General features: G+C 46.2%; 1 protein-coding gene across 2 annotated transcripts in view; it reads right to left on the reverse strand.

Annotated features, from left to right (window-relative positions):
• Nucleotides 1-225: 225 nt before the first annotated feature.
• The window catches only part of NUP160 (nucleoporin 160), a 71,791-nt gene continuing 46,647 nt past the window's right edge, over nucleotides 226-25,369 (reverse strand). For both annotated transcript variants that reach the window (XM_049779568.1, XM_049779567.1), the window contains exons 26-36: nucleotides 25,099-25,195; nucleotides 24,903-25,008; nucleotides 23,299-23,459; nucleotides 19,199-19,259; nucleotides 17,512-17,622; nucleotides 17,221-17,344; nucleotides 14,646-14,747; nucleotides 11,431-11,572; nucleotides 9,015-9,140; nucleotides 5,044-5,148; nucleotides 226-982 (exon numbers count right to left, since the gene is read on the reverse strand). In XM_049779568.1, the coding sequence (XP_049635525.1) occupies nucleotides 893-982; nucleotides 5,044-5,148; nucleotides 9,015-9,140; nucleotides 11,431-11,572; nucleotides 14,646-14,747; nucleotides 17,221-17,344; nucleotides 17,512-17,622; nucleotides 19,199-19,259; nucleotides 23,299-23,459; nucleotides 24,903-25,008; nucleotides 25,099-25,195 (1,225 nt within the window). In that variant the 3' untranslated portion in view covers nucleotides 226-892. The remainder of the gene's footprint in view (nucleotides 983-5,043; nucleotides 5,149-9,014; nucleotides 9,141-11,430; nucleotides 11,573-14,645; nucleotides 14,748-17,220; nucleotides 17,345-17,511; nucleotides 17,623-19,198; nucleotides 19,260-23,298; nucleotides 23,460-24,902; nucleotides 25,009-25,098; nucleotides 25,196-25,369) is intronic.

The following is a 25,369-nucleotide window of genomic DNA, read 5'->3' on the forward strand; positions in this document are numbered from 1 at the left end:
GGCTTATGAAAAATAGATTGATCAAAGGACACACATGAGGCAAGCATATCATTTCCTTAAAAGATAAACTTTAATGTACAGATAAAATTCAGGTTTGATTTTTCACTTCCCCCCAGTTGGCTGGCATGAATGCTTTTGATTCTGACCAGTCAAGTTTCTGTTTTGGTCCAATATATTAGACTGTCTGATCAAGTCCGGCTTGATTATGCTCCACACAGAATTTTAACTTTTAAAGATGGGGAACCCCAATTTTTTTCTTAGCTAAGATTTTACTCAACTTTAGCCTCAAAAACCAGATTCAAAGTAAGGCATTTCTTTGACAGCTGGTCACCATTTTAGGCTTAATCTTGGCAAAAATATTGAATACTCTATTAAAGATCCCACTAAGACTCCACAATAAATAATAAAAGAATACACGTAAAATTTTTGCAGTACAGAAAATACATGTCAGTTTTTGGACCAAAACAATTTCATTAAAATACAAAAAAGTGACAGGACAGAATGAAAAGATTCGTTGAGACAGCTTTGGGTAATCAGCCACAGAAAATGCAAGACCAGAGCTATTAAGAAAAGTGGAGGTGAGTTTGAATTCGCAGATAAAGGATGTTTTCAGGCCTTTAAAAAAATATAAACTCTAAAAAAAAAGCTTGTGAATCATATACAAAAGCAGCTGTTTGAGCCCCAGGTTGAAAACTGGAAATATCGTTAGCACCGCCAGCAAGCACAGGTCCAATGACCCTTCTGTCCTTGTTGCTTGCACAGAATGCCAACTCCCTGCTGTTCCCCTCCTTTACAGGCCAAAGGATCAGCCTGTGGTACAGGGTTTCCGTGGGAGAAAGTTTGAAGCCCCAAGAGGCAGCTCGTGGTGATAATGGCCAGCCAAACAAACGGATCACAAGTTCCGGCGATATAGTAAGTCCCTGGTGGCCTTATCAACTTTTTGCTGGTAGTCTTCCAATTTGTCAAGGATTTTCTGGGACAGCTGGAAGAGAAAGAAAAGGAATCATCAGAGAGTAGCTCAAAAAGACATGTAATAAAGTTACTGATCATCTTGACTTTACCAGATTCCCCTTTTAACAATCTTATCTACTTGGCTTCATTTAGTATTTGAGTCTTCTAATAAAACCAGAATACGTTATCTATCTCTCCAACCCTAGATCCTTTTTTATTTTGGAAGGGGGGGAGGGGGATCTCTGTGCGTGGTGTGGGCTGTATGTGATGTTAGGGAATGAACCAAGATAGGCCATATACAAGGCAAGTAGATTACCCATTGAAGGGCCCGAGAGATAGCACATCAGGTAGGGCATTTGCCTCTCACGAGGCCAACTCAGGTTTGATCCCTGGCATCCCACATGGTCCCCTAAGTTCACTACGAGTTAATTCCTGAGTGAAAAAGCAGTAGACATCCTCAAGTACCAAGAGATGTAGTCCCAAAACTGCCGCCACAACTTAACCAACCCATTGTACATGCAACATATCCAACCCTAGATTTTAGGGCACCCAGGGACTACTGCTGGCTCTGCACTCAGAAATAGCTCCTGAGCTGTGTGCAAGGCAAATGCCTTCCTACAGTGCTATCTCTCCGGCCCTTCATTCATTCATTCATTCATTCATTCTTTCTTTTTTGGTTTTTGGGCCACACCCAGTGACGCTTAGGGATTACTCCTGGCTATGCACTCAGAAGTCACTCCTGGCTTGGGGGACCATATGGGATACCAGGGGATTGAACCACTGTGGTCTGTCCTAGGCTATCACTGGCAAGGCAGACGCCTTACCTCTAGCGCCACCGCGCTGGCCCCTCATTTCTTTTATGTATGTATGTTTGTATGTGTGCATGTGTGTGTGGGGATGACCACACTTGTAATTCTCAGGGGTTACTCCTGGCTCTATGCTTAGGAATCACTTCTGGCAAGGAGGTCCTCAAGGGAAGGAAGATGGTGATCAAACTTGCAAACCTGGGAAAACCATGTGCCAAGCACCTGACCCACTATACTATATCTCTGCCACCCCCCACACTGGCATTCTATTATAAATTTAAAAATAATTTTTTGAACCATACATAACACACCTGGGATCACACTGGATGCCAAGGAACAAAACCGGATTAGTCATGTTAGGCAAAGCATGACCTGTTATCCTCTCTCTCCAATTCGCTTTTATTGGATATGTGTGTGGAGGTGGTGAAACACAGTAATGTTCATTTTTTTGTTTTTGTTTTTGGGCCACACCCGTTTGACGCTCAGGGGTTACTCCTGGCTATGCGCTCAGAAATCGCCCCTGGCTTGGGGGGACCATATGGGACGCTGGGGGATCAAACCACTTTCCATCCTAAGCTAGTGCTTGCAAGGCAGACACCTTACCTTGAGCGCCACCTTCACAGTCCCAGAAACACAGTAATGTTCAAGAGCTATGCCTGGTTCTGCACTCAGTTATTTCTCCTGGTGGTGCTGTGGGGACCATATGGAATGCTAGGGATAATACCTGGGTTGGTCACATGCAAGGCAAGTTTCTGTACTATCGCTAGAACCCTCTAATATCGTTTTTTTTTTTTTTTTTTTTTTGGTTTTTGGGCCACACCCGGTGACGCTCAGGGGTTACTCCTGGCTATGCGCTCAGAAGTCGCTCCTGGCTTGGGGGACCATATGGGACGCCAGGGGATTGAACCTCGGTCTGTCCTAGGCTAGTGCTGGCAAGGCAGACACCTTACCTCTAGCGCCACTGCACCTGCCCCTAATTTCTGTTTTAATTTGAGAAGTGCCACTCCTAGTGGTGCTCAGGGGGCCATGTAGTACAGGATATTAAAGCAAACATTCAGTCTACTAATATGATTCTGGGGCCGGAGAGATTGCATGGAGGTAAGCTTTTGCCTTGCATGTGGAAGGACAGTAGTTCGAATCCTGGCATCCCATATGGTCCCCCGAACCTGCCAGGAGTGATTTCTGAGTGTAAAGCCAGGAGTAACCCCTGAGCACTGCCGGGTGTGACCCAAAAACCAAAATCAAAACCAAAAAAAACACTAATATGGTTCCTAGATCAAAGATTTTAATCACCACACCTGGTGATGCTCAGGGGTTACTCCTGGCTATGCACTCAGAAAGCATTCCTGGCTTGGGGACCATATAGGACGCTGGGAGATAGAACCGCAGTCTGTCTTAGGTTAGTCTGTGCAAAGCAAATGCCCTACCGCTTGTACCACTGCTCCAGCCCCGAAGTTTTGTTTTCTTTTTTTTTTTTTGTCAAAGATATTCAGGGCTTATTCCAGGCTGGCTCTGCCATGTGCGGGGTAAGCACCTTACCTGATGTACTATTACTCCAGCCCCTGATCAGAATTTTTTTTGGGTTTTTGGGTCATACCTGGAGGTGCTCAGAGGTTACTCCTGGCTCTGTGCTTGGCAGTTGCTCCTGACAGGCTCGGGAGACCATATGGGATGCCAAGCTTTGGCTGTGTGCAAGGCAACACTCCACCACCGTGTTATCACTCAGCCCCACAATCAGTATCTCTCCAGGCCCAAATATTTTATTTTATTTTATTTTTTTTGGTTTTTGGATCACACCTGGCCACGCTCAGGTGTTACTCCTGGCTCTATGCTCAGAAATCGTTCCTGGACCATATGGGATGCTGGGATTTGAACCACCGACCTTCTGCATGCAAACACCTTACGTCATCTCTCTAGCCCCACAATCATTTTTTATTTTGGTTTTTGGGTCACACCTGGTAGCACTCAGGGGTTACTCCAGGCTCTGTGCTCAGAAATTGCCCCTGGCAGGCACAGGGGAGCATATGGGATGCCAGGATTCGAACCATGGACCTTCTGCATGAAAGGCAAATGCCTTACCTCCATTCTATCTCTCCAGCCCCATAATCAGTATTTTTTTTTTTTTTTTGGTTTGGGTCACACTCGGCAGCGCTCAGGGTCACTCACTCCTGGCTCTATGCTCAGAAATCACTCCTGGCAGGCTCAGGGGACCAAATGGGATGCTGGAATTCAAACCACCGACCTTCTGATTGCAAGGCAAATGCTTTACCTCCAGCCCCACACAATCAGTTTTTTTTTGTTTTGTTTTTGTTTTTGTTTTTGGGCCATACCTGGCGGTGCTCAGGGGTTACTCCTGGCTGTCTGCTCAGAAATAGCTCCTGGCAGGCACAGGGGACCATATGGGACACCGGGATTCGAACCAACCACCTTTGGTCCTAGATCGGCTGCTTGCAAGGCAAACGCCGCTGTGCTATCTCTCCGGGCCTCACAATCAGTATTTTTAACTAAAGCATTTCTAGCTCTTGTCCTAGAAGCAAAGAGAGATTAACATGTTTGTTTTTATTTTTTTATTTTTATTTTTTGTTTCTGGGTCACAACTGGCAGCGCTCAGGGGTTATTTCTGGCTCTAGGCTCAGAAATCGCTCCTGGCAGGGTTGGGGGACCATATGGGATGCCAGGATTCAAACCACCGCCCTTCTGCATGCAAGGCAAACTTCTGCCTCCATGCTATCTTTCCATCCCCAATTAACATGTATTTTAACTAATCATATTTGCTAAGAGAAATACAGAAACAAATGCCTCACCTCCAGGCTATCTCTCTGGCTCCCAGGTAGTGGCACTTTTGTTTACTCATTTATTTATACTTGGACCACACCTGGAGATGCTCAAGGGACTACCCCTGGCTCTGGACTCAGGAATCACTCCTGGTGTGCCCAGAAGGGGACCATATGGGATGCTGGAATTGAACCCCAGATGGCTGTGTGCAAGGCAAGTGCTCTACCCACTGTGCTATTGCTCTGGCCTTAGGGAGTGGCTCTTCATCCTTCGGAGTTTCTTGTATTTGTTTCTGTCCTACTGGACCGAGTGTTACTATAGAGAGTGAACTGCCTGCCATCTGCACCATGTAATTAAAACCCATGCATTGTCCTGGGGCTTTCCAAATGTACCCACAAAGGCAATGCACAGAGGGAACCCTCTCTTGCAGCCTTGAGGAATCAAAAACAATCACCCAGTCTCCACTGGGGCCTGGGCCCACGGCAGAGGTACCGGGAGAGGAGCCACTTACTGCGAGGTTATGGCTGTTGGCGCTGTTCTCGCCCAGAGCCTGGAGAAGCTGATCAATAGATGAATAAGGCAGCCACACCATGGGGGCAGTTGCAGACAGTGGAAACTGTAAGGGAAAAGAAGTAGAACTCAAGAAAGTCCGTGGAGTGCAGCATTTCTTTTTCTTTTTTCAGATTTTTTCTTTTGCTTTCTATTTTCCTTTTTGGGTCACACCCAGCAGCGCTCAGAGGTTATTCCTGGTGTGTGTGTGTGTGTGAGGTTATTCCTGGTGTGTGTGTGTGTGTGGTCACACCCAGCAGCGCTCAGAGGTTATTCCTGGTGTGTGTGTGTGTGTGTGTGGTCACACCCAGCAGCGCTCAGAGGTTACTCCTGGTGTGTGTGTTATTCCTGGTGTGTGTGTGTGTGTGGTCACACCCAGCAGCGCTCAGAGGTTACTCCTGGCTCTGCACTCAGAAATTGCTCCTGGCAGGTTGTGTGTGTGTGTGTGTGTGTGTGTGTTTTGGGTCACACCCAGCAACGCTCAGAGGTTACTCCTGGTGTGTGTGTGTGTGTGTGTGTGTGTGTGTGGGGTCACACCCAGCAGCGCTCAGAGGTTACTCCTGGTGTGTGTGTGTGTCACACCCAGCAGCGCTCAGAGGTTACTCCTGGTGTGTGTGTGTGTGTGTGTGTTTTGGGTCACACCCAGCAGCGCTCAGAGGTTACTCCTGGCTCTGCACTCAGAAATTGATCCTGGCAGGTTGTGTGTGTGTGTGTGTGTGTGTGTGGTCACACCCAGCAGCGCTCAGAGGTTACTCCTGGTGTGTGTGTGTGTGTGTGTGTCACACCCAGCAGCGCTCAGAGGTTACTCCTGGTGTGTGTGTGTGTGTGTGTTTTGGGTCACACCCAGCAGCGCTCAGAGGTTACTCCTGGCTCTGCACTCAGAAATTGCTCCTGGCAGGTTGTGTGTGTGTGTGTGTGTTTTGGGTCACACCCAGCAACGCTCAGAGGTTACTCCTGGTGTGTGTGTGTGTGTGTGTGTGTTTTGGGTCACACCCAGCAGCGCTCAGAGGTTACTCCTGGCTCTGCACTCAGAAATTGCTCCTGGCAGGTTGTGTGTGTGTGTGTGTGTGTGTGTGTGTGTGTATGTGTGTGTTTTGGGTCACACCCAGCGCGCTCAGAGGTTACTCCTGGTGTCTGTGTGTGTGTGTGTGTCTGTGTGTGTGTCTGTGTGTGTGTGTGACACCACATGGGAGGCTGGGAATCAAACCATCATTATTCCTGGGTTGGCTGTGCTCAAGGCAAATGCCCTACTGCTGTGCTATTTCTCAGCGTCTAGTTTTTCTTTTCTAATGATGTTTTAGGGTCATACCCAGCAGTGTTCAGGAACCATATATAGTGCCAAATACAGAAGCCTGGCCAGCTCTGTGCAAGGCAACCATTTATTCCTGTACTCTCTCACCGGCCCATGTTTTTAGTTTCTTTTCCCTGTCTCTGAAGTGGATCATCTCTGTGGATAGTTACTGTCACAGGTCTTCATAAAAAATGTTTTAGTGTGGGGCTACAGAGACAGTAGAGGAGGTGTAAGGTGCACATAGTTCCTCAAGCACTGCAAGGAGTGACCCTTGTGCATTACCACGTGTGGCCCCATCCCCCCAATCTTCCTGAGTAACTTGATATTACCTGTAAGACCCTGCCCATTCCTGGGAAGGGTCTTGGGCCAGTATGGAGAGGAATTGGCATTTACCTGGATGGAGAGCTATGGCTGAGGGAGAAGCGAGAATGCAGGGCTGAATGCGTAAATGGTTAGCAGCCACATCTGTTGGCTAGGGCTAAATAAAGATGTTATCACTCTGGAAGCCTGCCTGTGAGTGAGTTCCTGGACTTTCCTGAACCCAGACTCGCCTGTTAATGGGGGATGGTGCCATGTGGCCAGGGCCTAAGAACAAAGGCCTCCATCCACCATCCAAGCCCATCTTAAGGGCTGTAACACTACAACCACGTATTGCCAAACCCTCTCCACCCAAAACCACAAACAAAACCAGCCCCTACCTACTGCTGTCAGAATTAAATGAGAAAACATCCGTAGATACTCAATGAAAATTTTGGCACATGAAAAATACTATTCTGTTCTTATTTACTCTTCCAAAAAGTAATTACAGTCACATTCTTTTTTGCTTTTTGTTTTTGTTTGTTTTTGGTCACACTCAGCAGCGCTCAGGGGTTACTCCTGGCTCTATGCTCAGAAATCGCTCCTGGCAGGCTTGGGGGACCATATGGGATGCTGGAATTGAACCACTGTCCTTCTGCACGCAAGGCAAACACTTTACCTCCATGCCATCTCTCTCCGGCCCCCCAGTCACATTCTTTTTTTTTGTTTGTTTTTTTTTGTTTTTTTGGGCCACACCCTGTGACGCTCAGGGGTTACTTCTGGCTATGCGCTCAGAAGTTGCTCCTGGCTTCTTGGGGGACCATATGGGACGCCGGGGGATTGAACCGAGGTCCGTCCTAGGCTAGCACAGGCAAGGCAGGCACCTTACCTCCAGCGCCACCGCCCGGCCCCCCAGTCACATTCTTTGATGCGGGGGTGGGGGGAGAAAAAGCAATATAATTCTATTTTATTATTTATTTAGGGTTTCTGGATCACACCAGGTGATGCTCAGGAGCAATTCCTGGTTCTGTGCTCAGAAATGACACCTGGAGGAACTTAAGGCCATATATGGTGCTGGGTTCCAATCCAAGATTTGAGGAGATTGAACTTGGGATAGTGGTATATAGGCAAATGCTTTTACTCCTTAATTCTTTCTACTACTGTATTTTCAGTTCATAATTTTTTTTTTTTGGTCACACCTGGCGGTGCTCAGGGGTTACTCCTGGCTGTCTGCTCAGAAATAGCTCCTGGCAGGCATGGGGGACCATATGGGACACCGGGATTCAAACCAACCACCTTTGGTCCTGGATCCGCTGCTTGCAAGGCAAATGCCGCTGTGCTATCTCTCCGGGCCCCATTTTTTTCTTAATTTTTGGAGTTGAAGAGATAGTACAGCAGGTAGAGATCTTGTCTTGCCTCTGGCCAACCTGGATTCAATCCCTGAGCACAGAGTCACAGGATTCAATCCCTGAGCACCACTAGGTGTTGCCCAAAAATAAAAATAAATTTCATGGGGTCGGGTGGGGAGGAGGGAGATTTGGGACACTGGTGATGGGAATGTTGCACTGGTGATGGGTGGTGTTCTTTACATGACTGAAACCCAAACATAATCATGTATGTAATCAAGGTGTTTAAATAAAATATAAAAAAAAATAAATTTCATTTTGGGGACATACCCCACACATTCAGGGACCAGACACAGTGCTGAGAATTTAAACCAGGGTTACAGATGCTTTAGACACACACAAGGACTACCTGTCTTTTTCTTTTCTTTTCTTTTTTTGGTTTTGAGCCACACCTGGTGGTGCTCAGGGGTTACTCCTAGCTAAGAGTTCAGAAATCATTTGGCAGGCTCAGGGGACCATATGGGATGCCGGGATTCAAACTGGGGTCTGTCCCAGTTGGCCATGTGCAAGGCAAACACCTTACTGCTGTGCTATCGCTCCGGCTCCAAGGACTAACCTGTTTTACTCTGGGCCCTGTATCCATTTTATAAAACGGAGACTCCTACTATAGTGCCAGACTTTGATGTGATAGAAAACTAGCACAGAAAAAAATAATATTCGTGTAACTACAAAAGTAGAAGTTAATTTCACTTACTTTCAGGAACTTTTTTTTTTTTGGGCCACATCCATTTGATGCTCAGGGGTTACTCCTGGCTAAGCGCTCAGAAATTGCCCCTGACTTGGGAGGACCATATGGGACGTTGGGGGATCGAACTGCAGTCCTTCCTTGGCTAGCGCTTGCAAGGCACACACCTACCTCTAGTACCACCTCACCGCCCTACTCTCAAGAACTTTTTTAGTGTGCTAATATAGGACAAATAAGTGTTTGCTCCTGCCTACCTCGATTCCAAAGTACTGATGTCCTTTTCCCAATACAGCATCCACATATTCTGAAACCAAATCCACGGCTTCTTCTAAAAGGTCATAGTTCAGGTACAGTCGGAGCAACTCAGCAGCATCAACCTGCTGTAAAAAGTCAGTGATCATCGATCTGGAGAGATGTTGTGGCTAAGTCATAACAGACTGACCTGGTCTCTGAAGCCCCTTGTCATGAAGGTGGGCCTAGTTCCCGCCCTGCATCCTGCCCATACCCACCCAACCCATATTCTTCTGGCATATGAATGGCTCAGTTCCATGACTACTTATGGAGAGATGCCAAGCTCCTAGAGCATTCGACAGCTCCAAGTTTCACAGTACTGACAGCCCAGTCAAGAGCAGAGCAAATCTGATGGGCAAGCCTGTTTGGCTCAATGAACAAATGATAACACAGAAGTTTAAAGTAACACCTAATAGCTCAGCAAATCCTCACACAATGTCTTTAGTAATACCACCATGAGGTACTTAGTAACAAGCAATAGAAAACAAATTAAATGCTCTGGGCTGGTATACATGCCTAATTTTTGGAGAGCTTTATCACTCAATAAAGGAAGCTTTATTAAAAAAAAAAAGAAAGCAAATTAAATTTGAGTCTGTTAAGAGGGCAGATTTGGGGAACGATGAGAAACTGGTGACTTTGGTGGGAGGGAAGGTTACAAGGGTAGTAGGATTGATAGTGGACATTGAATACCTCGAACAACTGTATTATAAACAACTTTGTAAATCACTTTTTTTTTTTAAAATTTTGGGCCACATCTGGTGATGCTCAGGGGCTACTCCTGGCTATGTGCTCCGAAATCGCTTCTGGCTTGGGGGACCATATGAGACGCTGGGGATTGAACTGAGGTCCGTCCTGGGTCAGCCGTGTACAAAGCAAAAACGCCCTACCACGGTGCCATCGCTTTGGGCCCTGTAAATCTTTTTTTTTTTTTTTTTTTTTTGGTTTTTGGGCCACACGCAGCTGTGCTCAGGTGTTACTCCTGGCTGTCTGCTCAGAAATAGCTCCTGGCAGGCACAGGGGACCATATGGGACATCGGGATTCGAACCAACCACCTTTGGTCCTGGATCGGCTGCTTGCAAGGCAAACGGCCGCTGTGCTATCTCTCCGGGCCCCGTAAATCACTTTTTAAATAAAGTAAAAAAAGAAATAAAAAAAACAAAAACAAAAAACCAAACCAAATAACCAAACTCGGTGAATAAGGATATCTAAAACAGCTGCTTATTGGGGTCAGAGACACAGCACAGCAGGTAAGGTTTTTGCCTTTCATGCACTAACCCAGGTAAGATTTCTGTCATCCTATATGATTGCCTGAGCATTGTTAGGAGTGATTCCTGAGGGAAGAGTCAAGAGTAACCCCTGATCACTACCGGATGTGGCCCCAAGCCCACATCCAATAAACAAAAATCCCTGCCAAACATGGGCTTTACAAAATATTCTGAGTTGTATGTCTAATCAAGTGGCATTTCTACTTATCCATATAAATGAGTACCTTGGTTCATTCTTATCTTGGCATAAGGATTCCAACTTCTGGGGATCTCCTACATCCCCATCCCAGTTATCAAAACTAAGACATACTTTTATTGTTTGTTTTGTGTTTGGGCCAAACCCAGAGATGCTCAGTTTATTTGGGATTCTGCATTCAGGGATCAATCTTGGTGGAATTCAGGGGAACTATAAGTGGTACAGCTGACTTCATGCAAGGCAAGCACTCTGCTAGGCTCCTGCCCCTCATTTTACTGTTTATACTCCCACTTTAGTAACCTTTCTAGAAACGCCAAGTACTAAAGAGACAAGGTATCCACATCAATTAATAGAAGCATATGAAAAATAACCACAGGAATTAGCAGAAGTGTGTGAATAATAAATGCCAAAGTTGTCTCAAGAATCACCAATCATAAATACCTATTTCAATACTGTGTTTGACTCAGGGAGGGAGAAAAGTAAATACAGACTCTGGAGGAGCTCTACTAATTAACTGCATTTACTTTTAATTTAATATTTTGGTTTGTTTTGGGCCACACCTGGCGGTGGGTAATCAGGGCTTACTCCTAGCTCTACTCAGGGATCACTCCTGGTGCACTCAGAATATTCGGGGTGATGGAGATGGAACCTAGGTCAGCTGCATGCCAGGCAAATGCCCTATATTCAGTACTATTGCTCCAGCCTCTAATTAACTATAATTATTGTAGGCTGCTCTCAGTCTTCTTTTTTCCGTTTTTATGCCAAATGCAGCAATGTTTAGGCATTGTACCCAGCAGTGCTCAGAGGACCATTTGTGGTACTGGGAGTGAAACCGGGTGGGCTATGTGTGAGACAATAACCCTACTAGTGCTCTTTCCCCAAAGATTACACAGTTTCCAAGTTAAGACTCCACTTACCTTATAACTATTTATGAGCCAATTAGGCAGAGGCACCCCGTGAGTCAAGAGCTTCTTGATTACACAATGATGATATAAGTTATTCTGGACTTTGTACCTTTCTAGGTAGGTGGATAATAGTCGCCAGGCTTCATCAGTAGCACTTCAGAAAAAAAATTAAAAAAGACCCAATGAAATTCAGATTCCTTCTTAATTCTTTTTTTTTTTTTTTTTTTTGGGGGCCATACCTGGCTGTGCTCAAGGATTACTCCTGGCTATCTGCTCAGATAGAGCTCCTGGCAGGCACGGGGGACCATATGGGACACAGGGATTAGAACCAACCACCTTGGGTCCTGCATTAGTTGCTTGCAAGGTAAACACCACTATGCTATCTCTCCGGCCCCTCCTTCTTTATTTATTTATTTATTTTTTTGGTGGCTCAAACCCCAGGTCTTACTCACATATGTATGCAAGGCAAGTTCTCTACAGGAATATTGCTGACCAGAGTTCCAGATTCTTTTTTTTTTTTTTTTTTTGTCTGTTTGTTTTTGGGTCATACCCAGTTACATTCAGTTACTCCTGGCTATGCGCTTAGAAATCACCCTTGGTGGGACCATCGAGGTGGCGCTAGAGGCAAGGTGTCTGCCTTGCAAGTGCTAGCCAAGGAAGGACCGCGATTTGATCCCCCGTGTCCCATATGTTCCCCCCAAGCCAGGGGCAATTTCTGAGCACTTAGCCAGGAATAGCCCCTGAGCATCAAACGGATGTGGCCCGTAAAACCAAAAAATTTCACCCTTGGCTTGGGGAGCCATTTGGAACACTGGGGATCTAACTGCATAGTCCGTTCTAGATTAGACGCATGCAAACACCTTAGCAGTGTGCCACCGCTCCAGCCCCAGAGTTCCAGATTCTTTTTTTTGGGGAGGGGGTTGGGGGCCACACTGGGCAGTGCTCAGGGGTTACTCCTGGCTCTACGCTCAGAAATTGTTCCTGGCAGGCTCAGTGGACCATATGGGATGCTGGAATGTGAACCACCGTCCTTCTGCATGCAAGGCAAATGCCTTACCTCCATGCTATCTCTCTAGCCCCAAGTCCCAGATTCTTTATTTTTGGTTTTTGGGCCACACCCAGCAGCGCTGAAAGTTACTCCTGGCTCAAAGCTCAGAAATCGCCCCTGGCAGGCACGGGGGACCATATGGGATGCCGGGATCCTTCTACATGGAAGGCAGACGAATTAACTCCAGGCTATCTCTCTGGCCACAAGTTCCAGATTTTTTTTTTTTTTTTGGTTTTTGGGCCACACCCGGCAGTGCTCAGGGGTTACTCCTGGCTGTCTGCTCAGAAATAGCTCCTGGCAGGCACAGGGGACCATATGGGACACCGGGATTTGAACCAACCACCTTTGGTCCTGGATCGGCTGCTTGCAAGGCAAACACCGCTGTGCTATTTCTCCGGGCCCAAGTTCCAGATTCTTAATGGGAAATATGGATCACTTACAACGAAAAAATCTTTAGCTCACAATAGTAACCATGACTTGAATCTTGTGTATGAATTTATTTATTTTTTTTTGTATCTGGGCCACAACTAGCAGTGCTCAGAGTATTATAAGTCTTCTGAACTAAAGGTTTTTAGAATTCTTGGGCTGGAAAGAGTAGGCACGTAGGGTGCTTGCCTTTTGTGTTGCCAATTCAGGTTCAATTCCCAACATTCAGGCCCTGCTGGGGTAATTCCTGAGTGCAGAGTCAGGAGTAACCGCTGAATAGAACCGGGTGTGTCCCAAAAACAAAACCAAATAAAAATGAAAAGGCAGGGTCAGAGAGAGAGCATAGATGTAAGGCGTTTGCCTTGTTCAAATCCAAGCATCCCACATGGTCCCCCGAGCCTGGCAGGAGTGATTTCTGAGAGTTGAGCTAGAAGTAACCCGAGTGCTGCCGGGTGTGACCCCAAAACAAACAAACAAACAAACAAACAGAAAAGGTAAGATATTACAATCCTAAGTACTAAGCAAGAAAAATTTACTAAGGGCTATGGTAGAGAAGGACTGAAGGGTGAAAGCAAGAACAAAATGTTCTATAGCTAAGAATCAGACACAGTAAGGAAGTATCGAAGATCATCTGAGGTGCGGAGGTGATGGGTGAGTGTTGAACCTGAAAGTGGGTCTTTTTATTTTTGGTCACATCTGGCATGCTCAGGGGTTATTCCTGTTTCTGTACTACCCTGAATTACTTCTGGCTGACTTGGCGATTCAAGGTTCATATCCAGGTTAACCTTGTGAAAGGTAAGTGCCTTCTTTATGGTATTTTCTCTTCAGCCTCATAAACCAAAGAGAGGTTCTAAGGGTTGATCACCTCACAGTTTTAACTCAGGGAAAGAAGCAGGAAGCCAGAGGAGCATGGAGCAAGAGGCACTTTAGGATCAAGTAAATACAAATTTCAAACTCTATCTTTTTTTTTTTTTTGGGCCACATCCACTGGTGCTCTGGCTAACTACTGGCACTTTTACTCAGAAAAAAATTTTTTATGGCAGGCTTATAGGACCATTTGAAGTGCCAAGGATCAAGCTGTATGCAAGGCAAGCACCCTTCTCACTGTACTATCACTCTACCCCTCCTCTTTTTTTGAGGGGGAGGGGCACAACTGGTGAAGATCAGAGGTTACTCAGGGGTTAATATGCACTCAGAAATCACTCCTGGCTCGGGGTACCATATAGAATGCTGGGGGATCAGGGATTGAACCCAGGTCTGTCCTGGGTCAGCCATGTGCAAAGGCAAATGCCTTACCGCTGTGCTATTGCTCCAGCCCCAACCCTCCTCTTGTTTTTGATACTTCCTCAATCAGGAAGGGAATCCGATGAAGACGTTTCATAAGTCAAAGATTTCCTGGACAAAATATGCTACCTGATGCTACCCTAATGACAAACTCTCAGCTTCTGCAACAGACTTGCAAAATTCAGCCAAGAAAGAAAAGAAAAAACATCAGTGTACGACAAGAGAGTCAAACAGCATAGACTGCAGTGGTCTCAAACTAGTGGCCCTCCGTACAATATTTTGTGGCGCTACCCTAGAGGAATCTTTTTTTGTTTTGTTTTAGTTGTTTGGGTCACACCCCCAATGTTCAAGGCTTACTACTGACTTTGCACTCAAGGATCACCCCAACTTTGCATCCTGTGGCCCCCAGGTAAACTGAGTTTGAGACCCCTGGCATAGAGACAGGAAAGCCTTTAGCCGGAGGCAGTACCTGGACTCCTTTGTGGTGATGACTGAGGAGAGTGGATTGGCTGCGAGCCAGGCCCAGGCTTCTGCTTGCGCCACCTCGCCACCAAACTGCAGCTTGATGCACCTGCAACGGACACAGTTCCAGAGTGAACTTGGGTGCTGAAACACACCCTGCTATTTGGTCACCAACAAAAGACAGCCAGCAATCAGCTACTGGAACACTGGTTCTTCCTTTCCACATCACTGAACGACACACTAGATCACTTAACAGTTTTTCTGGGAAGGAGTTTGGGCTTTATGTGGTGGTGCTCAGGGGTCACGCAGAACAACAAATGCACTGCTGGTGACTAAACCATGCATATATGCGGCATGCAGGGCCTGACCTCCTGTACTATTTCTCCAGTTCCAAGTCACTAACAGTTTTAACATGTCTTTTTTTGGAGGGAGGGGGTCACTCCCGGCAGCGCTCAGGGTTACTCCTGGCTCGACGCTCAGAAATCGCTCCTGGCAGGCTCAGGGACCATATGGGATGCCGAGATTCGAACCACCAACATTCTGCATGCAAGGCAAACGCTTTACCTCCATGCTATCTCTCTGGCCCTTTAACATGGCTTTTTTGGGCTTGTGTTTGAGCCATGCCTGGCTGTGCAAAGGGCTTACTCCTGGCTCTGCACTCAGAAATTACTCTTGTGGCAGTGCTTAGGGGATTAGATAGGATGCCAAGAATTGACCCTAGTTACCTGCTGGTTTCCAGTCTCTCTTTTTTTTTTGGGCCACACCCAGCGGTGCTCAGGGTTACTTCTGGCTGTCTGCTTAGAAATAGCTCCTGGCAGGCACGGGGGACCATATGGGACACCGGGATTCGAACCAACTACCTTTGGTCTTAGATTGGCAGCTTGCAAGGCAAATGCAGTTGTGCTATTTCTCCAGGCCCAGTTTCCAGTCTCTTAACACACCTTTTATTTTTTTGTTTTTGGGCCACACCTAGTGGTGCTAAGGGGTTACTCCTGGCTGTGCACTCAGAAATCACACCTGGCAGGCTTGGGGAACCATATGGGATGCCAGGGATCAAACTGGATCTCTCCCGGGTCAGGAATGTGCACGGCAAATGCCCCACTGCTGTGCCATCTCACCAGTCCCTTAATACACCGTGTTAGGCTAGAGAGAGAATTCACTAGGCTGAGTGCACTCTCTGCATGCAGAAAGCCTGGGTTCAATTCCTGTCACCACATGGTTTCCCCAAACACAGCTGGGAGCAATCCTCAAGCACAGTGCTAGAGTAATGGGCAGCCTATAGTACTACTTTGGGTGTGGCCCAAAACAAAAACAAAAATAATTTCCAGTTCATAGATTATTTAACTGATGCAAAAAAATCAGTTGTGATCCCTGAGTACAGGGATAAGAATATTTTGTAGGGTTGAAAAATAGTGTGAGAGGCTGAACTGCCTTGCAAGTAAAAGCCCCCTGTTTGACCCCTGACACAAGGTAACAGGAGCACCAATTAGCTGGGGGGAGGGTGGGGAATCCCTGAGCACAACTAGGTATGGTCCTAAAAAAAGAAAAAAAAGAACACCACACCCAGTGACACTCAGGGGTTACTACTGGTTATGCACTCAGAAATTGCTCCTGGCTAGAGGAACCATATGGGATGCCAGGGATCAAATCAAGGTACTCGTGTAAGGCAAAAGTCTTACCACTGTGCTTATTGCTCTGGCCCCAGAAAGCAATGCTTTTGAATGGTTACGGTGTCAGTGCTGGAGAAATAGCATGGAGGTAGGGTGCTTGCCTTGCATGCAGAAGGTTGGCGGTTCGAATCCCAGCATCCCATATGGTCCCCTGAGCCTATCAGGAGCGATTTTTGAGCATAGAGCCAGGAGAAACCCCTGTGTGCTGCCGGGTGTGACCCAAAAACCAAAAAAAAAAAAAAAAAAAAGAAAAAAAGAAAGGCATTATTAAAAATAGACATTACAGGGCTGTGGCACTTGCCACATTTATAGCCAACTTGGGTTTGATCCTAGATATTCCATATTCCCCTGAGTACTGACAGGAGTACAGAGCCAGAAGTAACCCCTTAGCATTGCTGAGTGTGCCACCTTTCCCAAAACAGACATAACTATTTATCCCAGATTATCTAACGAAACATGGATTTGTATGCCTAATAAACCAGGTTTTCTGATTTCTTGAGAAGCTACTAATAATCAACACATACACACACATAATAATCACAATACACTAAAAATACTATGGACTAAATAAAAGACTTCTTTAAACCACGAATGACTTGTACAATGCTGGTTTACAGGAAGAGATTAATATTTTTTCATTAGTATGTTATGATCATAGGGGCCGGAGTGGTGGCGCTAGACGTAAGGCATCTGTCTGCCTTGCAAGCACCAGCCTAGGATGGACCAATCTCGGCTTAATTCCCCGGGCGTCCCATATGGTCCCCCCAAGCCAGGAGCGATTTCTGAGAGCATAGCCAGGAGTAACCACTGTGTCACTGGGTGTGGCCAAAAAAACCCCCAAACAAACAAACAAACAAAAAAAGGAAAAATAAAAAAGAATATATGATCATAAAAAGACAAACTCATACATACTTGAAAGCAAGCCCTTCAAAGATTGGTGTTAACGAAAGCTTGAAAGTCTGACAGAGGGACAGAGCAGTGTCAAAGAGGCCAGCCTGAACCAAGAGGCTGACCATCTCCTCTGCTGATGAACTTCCTGAGGAAACAGGAAAGGTCATTAGTGCATCTACGAGCATATGCCAGTTAGGCAATAGTTGACTTGTTGATAAACATATCAGTCACTAGCCCACATTGATAACAGCTCGAGCATCTTGCCTGTAGCTTGGTCCTGCCAGGCTGCAAAGGGCAATGCTGAGCTCTTACCTGCGACTGCGACTGCTGAGGGATCATGCTGGGCCAGGGTGAGGCGGATCCGAGCCAAGGAGCATTGTTTCTCTAGATCTGCCAGTTCCAGGATTTCAACCTGCCTGTTCGCTAAAAAGTCAAAGATGAGGGATTTCAATCCCCTAAGGACTAAGGCAGTGTCTACTAGACCCAACATGACCTGCTAGTTTCACTGGACACCAAGGAATGCTCTACTTAATTTCCAAGTTCCCCCCACCAAAAAAAAAAGACACAAAGAAAACTGGGTTTTCAGGAAAGGAACATGTAGCTGAGCCAAAGCAAAACTCAGAGCCAAGACAAAAATAAAGCAAAGCCGCAGATGAGGTGATGTTTATCAGGTTTTTTCCATGTAAGACCCTGATTAAAGCAGGAGTTATATTTCAGTGAGCTCTCGGAATTGTGAAATGCTGTTGTTTTTTTCCTACCAGAAAGGAAGATGCTTGAATAGGGCTGATCTACAACCAGGTCTGGCAAACTAGAGCTTAGGCTTCTTAGGGGAGGAGAGTCTGAGGGCTCTGGTGACATCGAACAGATGAGTTTGGGGCGAATTCAGAATGACAAGCAACATAGACACTGAAAAAAGCATTTCCTTTCCTCAAACTACAGTTGCGAAACAATTCTGAGCAGATTAAAGTATAAAAAGTAAACTGTATATGGGCCAGAGAGATAGCATGGAGGCAAGGCGTTTGCCTTGCATGCAGGACAGTGGTTTGAATGCTGGCATCCCATATGGTCCCCGAGACTGTCAGGAGCGATTTCTGAGTGTAGAGCCAGGAGTAACCTCTGAGTGCTGCCAGATGTGACCCAAAAACCAAAAAAAAAATAGTAGTTTACTTTTACAGTTTGCAGTTTAAGTTTCCAGTTATACAGAAAGAATTTAAGAGGCCAGACAAAGAGCTGGGTTAAATCCCGGGCATTTATGTGTGTGGCCCATAGAGCATCACCAGAAGAGACCCCGGGCACAGAAAAGGGAGTAATCCCTTAGCATCACCAACATAAAACCAAACAAAAAAGAAGTTGCTTTGCAATGATTTTGACAACAGTATGACTACTACTGTATGCTAACTACATAGTATATAGCAATAGAATATAACTGTTTATATATATAGAATATATAGAAATATGGGGCTGGAGCGGTGGCACAAGGGATAAGGGATAAGGCAGCTGCCTTGCCTGTGCTACCTGAGGATGGACTGTGGTTCGATTCCCTGGCATCCCACAGAAGTGATTTCTGAGCACATAGCCAGGAGTAACCCCTGAGCATCACTGGGTATGGCCCAAGAACCAAAAAAAAAAAAAAAAAAAAAAAGAAAAAGAAAAAAAGAAAAAAAAAAAAAAGAAACAGAATTGGGGCTGGAGAGATAGCATGAAGATAAAGTGTTTGCCTTGCATGCAAAAGGTCGGTGGTTCGAATCTCGGCATCCCATATGGTCCCCCGAGTCTTCTGGGGGCGATTTCTGAGCCTAGAGCCAGAAATAACCCCTGAGCGCTGCCGGGTGTGACCCCCAAGAAATAAAAATAAAAATAAAAAAAAGAAACAGAATACTAACTGCCATCTAGATTACTTGTAATGATTTTAATTTATAAGATAGCAATAAAATAGACATAAAGTCTATTGTAATAATAAACTCAAAACCAGAAAAACATTGTGTGTGGCCAGACTCACTGGGAGCAGCTGTATATTCTCCATCGTGATTCCTCTTAGGGGACGCTCCAGGGCGATCGTACTAAAAAGACATTATGTGAAAAATTATTTTACTTTGAAATCAGATTTAAACATTCACGCTTAAACTCTTTGAAATAAATTATACTTATGTCAATTATCACATTTTTTGTAATAAAGGTTAATGCAACTTTCAGAAAAAGAGTGGATCAGAGAGCTCGTATAGTTGCGAAGGGGCTTGTGTCGAATGCAGCCCACCCTTAATTGAACTCCAGTATCACAAATAGTTCCCTGAGCACTGCCAGGGTCATTCCTTAGCAAGGCCGGGAATAGTTCCTGAGCACTACTAAGTTGTTCTCAACACCATCCACAAATTCTCCTCACCCCTATAAAAACCAACCAAAAACATTAGAAATGGAGTTGATGTCTAGAATGGGGTTAAGTCACAGGTGTGACCCCCAAGCACAGAGCTGGGAGTAGCTCCCAAGAATCACCATGTGTGACCTCAATTGCTCCCCTCACTCCATGGTTCCCAAGAAAAGAGTTATTTGGGCCATGGAGAAAGCTCGAGGGGCTGCAGAGCCTATTCTGCATGCAGGAGGCCCAGGCTCCATTCCTGCTCTGTGTGGTCCTCTAGCACCTTTGGGGTGAACACAGAACACAGAGAGAAGAGGAGCTCCTGAGCACCGTGAAGTGTGACCCCAAATCAAAATAAAAAACAATGAACACAGACTGGATAAGTGACTGTAGGGGGTCAGAGAGATGCACAGTGATAGGACATTCACCTTGCATGCAGCCAACCCAGGACAGACCCAGGTTCGATCCTGGCATCCCAAAGTGTCCCCCCAAGCCTGCCAGGAGTGATTTCTGAGTGAAGAGCCAGGAATAACCCCTAGGCATCACTGGGTATGGACCAAACGCACCCCCAACACACACACACACACCAGGACATACACACACTCCAGGAGCGATTTCTGAGTGAAGAGCCAGGAATAACCCTTAGGCATCACTGGGTATGGACCAAACACCCCCCCCCCAACACACACACACACACACACACACACACACACACACACACACACACACAAACACACACACACACACACCAGGAGTGAACCCCTAGGCATCACTGGGTATGGACCAAACACACCCCCCAACACACACACACCCAGGAGCGATTTCACACACACACCAGGAGCGATTTCTGAGTGAAGAGCCAGGAATAACCCCTAGGCATCACTGGGTATGGACCAAACACCCCCCCCCCCCCAACACACACACACACACACACACACACAAGCAATTTCTGAGTGAAGAGCCAGGAATAACCCCTAGGCATCACTGGGTATGGACCAAACACACCCCCCAACACACACACACACACACACACACACACACACACACACACACACACACACACACCCAGGAGCGATTTCACACACACAAATACACACCCACACACACCCAGGAGCGATTTCTGAGTGAAGAGCCAGGAATAACCCCTAGGCATCACTGGGTATGGACCAAACACACCCCCCCCCACACACACACGCAAACCTAAAAAAACATAGAAGTGACTGCAATAAATGCAGGTAACACTGGCTGAGTACTACATGCATGCCAGACCCTACTACTATTCTAAGTCTGCTATATAAATTCTCACTTGAACCCCTTGAAAGCAGACATGCGTGTCATCTCATTTTATGTTCAGTAATTACTCCTGGCAGGTTCAGAGGACTATACTAGGTACAGGGAATCAAACCAGGGTCAGACGTATACAAAGCAAATGCCCTACTCCCTGTATCCCTCCACTCATTTTATGCAAGAGATAAAGAGAAATGAGCCAGAAGTCAGTCCAAACGTGATGTCCAACGTGATGCCAAATTGCTCTGCAGCAAGTCTTCCTATAATAAGCCTAAACCTGGTAATGAAAGGGGTAGTAATATATAAACATTAAATTTCTTGTGTTTTTTTTTTTTGGGGGGGGGGGTCACACCCCGGAGGCGCTCAGGGGTTACTCATGGCTCTCTGCTCAGAATCGCTACTGGCAGGTTCGGGGACCATATGGAATGCCGGGATTCAAACCACCGTCCTTCTGCATGTAAGGCAAATGCCTTACCTGTATGCTATCTCTCTGGCCCCAAATTTCTTAATGGGGACAGAGGCCAAGAGAAATCAGGTGCAATGGTGGCATTAAAAAAAAGACAGAACTTGGGCCCGGAGAGATAGTATGGAGGTAAGGCATTTGCCTTTCATGCAGAAGTACGGTGGTTCGAATCCTGGCATCCTATATACTCCCCCGAGCCTGCCAGGAGCGATTTCTGAGCATGGAGTCAGGAGTAGCCCCTTAGCACTGCTGGGTGTGACCCAAAAACCAAAAGCCAAAAAAAAAAAAAAAAGGACAGAACTTGGCCAATATGGTTTCAATCAATCCCCAGCATTCCATGTAGTCCTGAGTACTGCCAGGAATAATCCCTGAGTGTAGAGTCAAGAGTAACTCCTGAGCACTGCTGGGTATGACCCCAAACCAAACCAAACAACAACAATAAAAAGCAAACCAAGGGGCTGGGAAGGTGGTGCTAGAGGTAAGGTGTCTGCCTTGCAAGCACTAGCATAGGACGGACATCAGTTCGATCCCCCGGTGTTCCATATGGTCCCCCCAAGCCAGAGGCGATTTCTGAGCGCATAGCCAGGAGTAACCCCTGAGAATCAAACGGGTGTGGCCCAAAAAACCAAAAAAAAAACCAAAAAAAAAAAAAAAGCAAACTAAGCCACGGAGTCAATAACAAAATCATGAGAGCCAAATTTTAACAATCAAAAAAATTTTTTTTGGTTTTCCGGGCCACACCCGTTCGATGCTCAGGGGTTATTCCTGACTATGTGCTCAGAAATTGCCCCTGGCTTGGGGGGACCATACAGGACGCCGGGGGATCGAACTGTGGTCCTTTCCTTGGCTAGCGCTTGCAAGCGCTACCTTACCTCTAGCGCCACCTCACTGGTAACAATCAAATTTTAAAATGTGCCTTTTATGCTGGCAGGCCTGGGGTACTGGTGGATGGAGGTTGAATTGGTGGTGAAATTGGTGCTAAAATACTGTGTATTTAAAACTTAACTATGTTGGGGCTGGAGCTATAGCACATGGAGTAAGGCATTTGCCTTGCATGTGGCTGACCCAGGTTTGATAACCAGCATTCCATAAGTAACTGAGCCTGCCAGGAGTAACCTTAAGAACTGTAGGGTGTGGCCCCAAAACAAAAGCCAAAACCACAAAAAAAAGCCTCAACTATGAATAACTTTGTAAGTCACAATGCTTTAAATTAGAAAAATTTGAATTTGGGGCGGGAGCGATAGTGCATTGGCAGGGCGTTTGCCTCACACTGCTAATCCAGGACAGACCTCGGTTCGATCCCCGGCATCCCATATGGTCCCCCAAGCCAGGAGCGATTTCTGAGCACATAACCAGGAGTAACCCCTTACCGTCACCGGGTGTGGACCAAATAAAAACATAAAAAAGAGAAACCAAAAAAATTTGAATTTTTGCAAAATTTTATTGTTTATTTAACAAACAAATGCAGGTAACACTGGCTGAGTACTACATGCATGCCAGACCCTACCACTGTTCTGTCTGCTATATAAATTCTCACTTGAACCCCTTGAAAGCAGACATGAGTGTCATCTCATTTTATGCTCAGTAATTACTCCTGGCAGGTTCAGAGGACTATACTAGGTAGAGGGAATCAAACCAGGGTCAGACGCATACAAAGCAAATGCCCTACTCCCTGTATCCTTCCACTCATTTTATGCAAGGGGGGGGGCTTATTGGGCCACACCCTGTGAGGCCCAGGGGTTACTCCTGGCTATGCGCTCAGAAATCACTCCTGGCTTAGGGGACCATATAGGATAATGGGGATCGAACCAAGGTCCGTCCTAGGTCAGCAGCGTGCAAGGCCCTACCGCTGAGCCACTACTCTGGATTTTTGCAAAAATTTATAAAATAAAAGCATGCATACAAATAAATTGAAACAAATTTCAAATAAAGTGAGGTTTTGAAAGTACCAAATGGAATAATAATCCCTGAACTCCAGGGTGGGAAGATTCCATACCACGGCTCCTGATGCCGGCTGAACGATCCACGCATACTCGGGCCGAATGAGCCGCAAACAGTTCAGTGCAGCCAGGTAGCAGTTGCCTTGCTTCTCCAGTCCCCGAAGAGTGCGGACCTCTCTGCCGAGGCGCATCCCATACTCGAACATCACGGTGCCCGCTGTGAGGCAAGAATAAAATAGGCGCTATAATTCCTTTTCAGACAAAATATTAAAATATTTGGCAATCCAACCAAATATTAAAATAAAGTTTTCTTGTTTGTTTTGGGGCCATATCTGACAACATTCAAGGCTCTGCATTCAGTAATTATTCCTAGTGGTGCATAGGGGGAACCTATGAGATGCTGGGGTTTGAACCTAGATCAGCAAAATACAAGGTAAGTGTCCTTGTCATTTCTCTCCGGCCTGTAAGTGTCTATCAAATCTTTAAAGCTAATATGTAATTCCCACAAAGTAAACTACACCTTACAATTTTTCCGAATGCTTAAGTGAACACTCCTCCAATGGTTGCAAACAAGGTAAAAATGAAGCCAAACCTAACTTAAAAAGACGATACTAGGGGGCCCGGAGAGATAGCACAGCGGCGTTTGCCTTGCAAGCAGCCGATCCAGGATCAAAGGTGGTTGGTTCGAATCCCGGTGTCCCATATGGTCCCCCGTGCCTGCCAGGAGCTATTTCTGAGCAGACAGCCAGGAGTAACCCCTGAGCACCACCAGGTGTCCCCCCCCCCAAAAAAAAAAGACGATACTAGGGCCGGAGAGATAGCATGGAGGTAAGGCGTTTGCCTTTCATGCAGACAGAAGGTCCATGGTTCAAATCCCGGTGTCCCATATGTTCCCCCGTGCCTGCCAGGAGCGATTTCTGAGCATAGAGCCAGGAGTAACCCCTGAGTACTGCCGGGTGTGACCCAAAAACCAAAAACCAAAAAAAAAAAAAAAAAAAAAAAAAAAAAAAAAAAAAGGGGCCGGGCGGTGGCGCTAAAGGTAAGGTGCCTGCCTTACCTGCGCTAGCCTAGGACGGACCGCGGTTCGATTCCCCCGGTGTCCCATATGGTCCCCCAAGCCAGGAGCAACTTCTGAGCGCATAGCCAGGAGTAACCCCTGAGCGTCACCGGGTGTGGCCCAAAAACCAAAAAAAAAAAAAAAAGACGATACTAGAATTTAGCTAAAAAAAGAGAAATATAAACTAGTTCTTACTCCTGGCTCTGTGCTCAGGAATTGCTCCTGGCAATGTTTGGAGAGTCATATGGGATAACTGTGATTCAAATCCAGGTTAGCTGCACGCAAAGCAAGTGCCTGAACTCCAGTATTTGACTTTCTGATGTGTTAAGAGAGGAAATCTTTTTTTTTTTTCCTTTTTCTTTTTTTGGTTTTTGGGCCATACCTCGTGGTGCTCAGGGGTTACTCCTGGCTGTCTGCTCAGAAATAGCTCCTGGCAGGCATGGGGGATCACATGGGACACCGGGATTTGAACCAACCACCTTTGGTCCTGGATCGGCTGCTTGTAAGGCAAAGCCGCTGTGCTATCTCTCCGGGCCCAAGAGAGGAAATCTTAGCAATGAGAAGGGTCTTCTCCAACAGGGATTGCTGCTACAGGGGGCTCACCCTTTCGGTAATTGTGACGGTAGATGTGAAAGGCATAGAGAAGCTCATAGTAACTGTGAGTCATGAGGTCCACAGCCCTTGCTCGAGATTCGATTATTCCCACGACCTATGGAAGGGAGAGTAGTCAGATACGAAAGTTAGTCACCAGAGTAACCACTGACATGGGATTTAGCCACCACTGGGTTAATAAAATTACCTCATTATGTAGATTCACATAGGGAAACTCGACAAGATCCTGGAGCTGTGAGCGTTCACAAAGAACTACCACCAACTGCCGCAAACAATCTAACTGCCTGGAAGGAAAGAAGGCATGTAAGGGCAAATGGCTCAGGAGAGGGCTGGCCGTCCAATTGAAAACAATTTATGCAAAATAAACAAACAAACAAAAAACAAAAAAACCCACCCGAAACCCCCACTGCAATAAAACCCCAAAAAACCCACCTACCCCTCCAAAAACACACCCCAAA

Source organism: Suncus etruscus, chromosome 9 (assembly GCF_024139225.1).
Source record: "Suncus etruscus isolate mSunEtr1 chromosome 9, mSunEtr1.pri.cur, whole genome shotgun sequence".
Lineage (NCBI taxonomy): Eukaryota > Metazoa > Chordata > Mammalia > Eulipotyphla > Soricidae > Suncus > Suncus etruscus.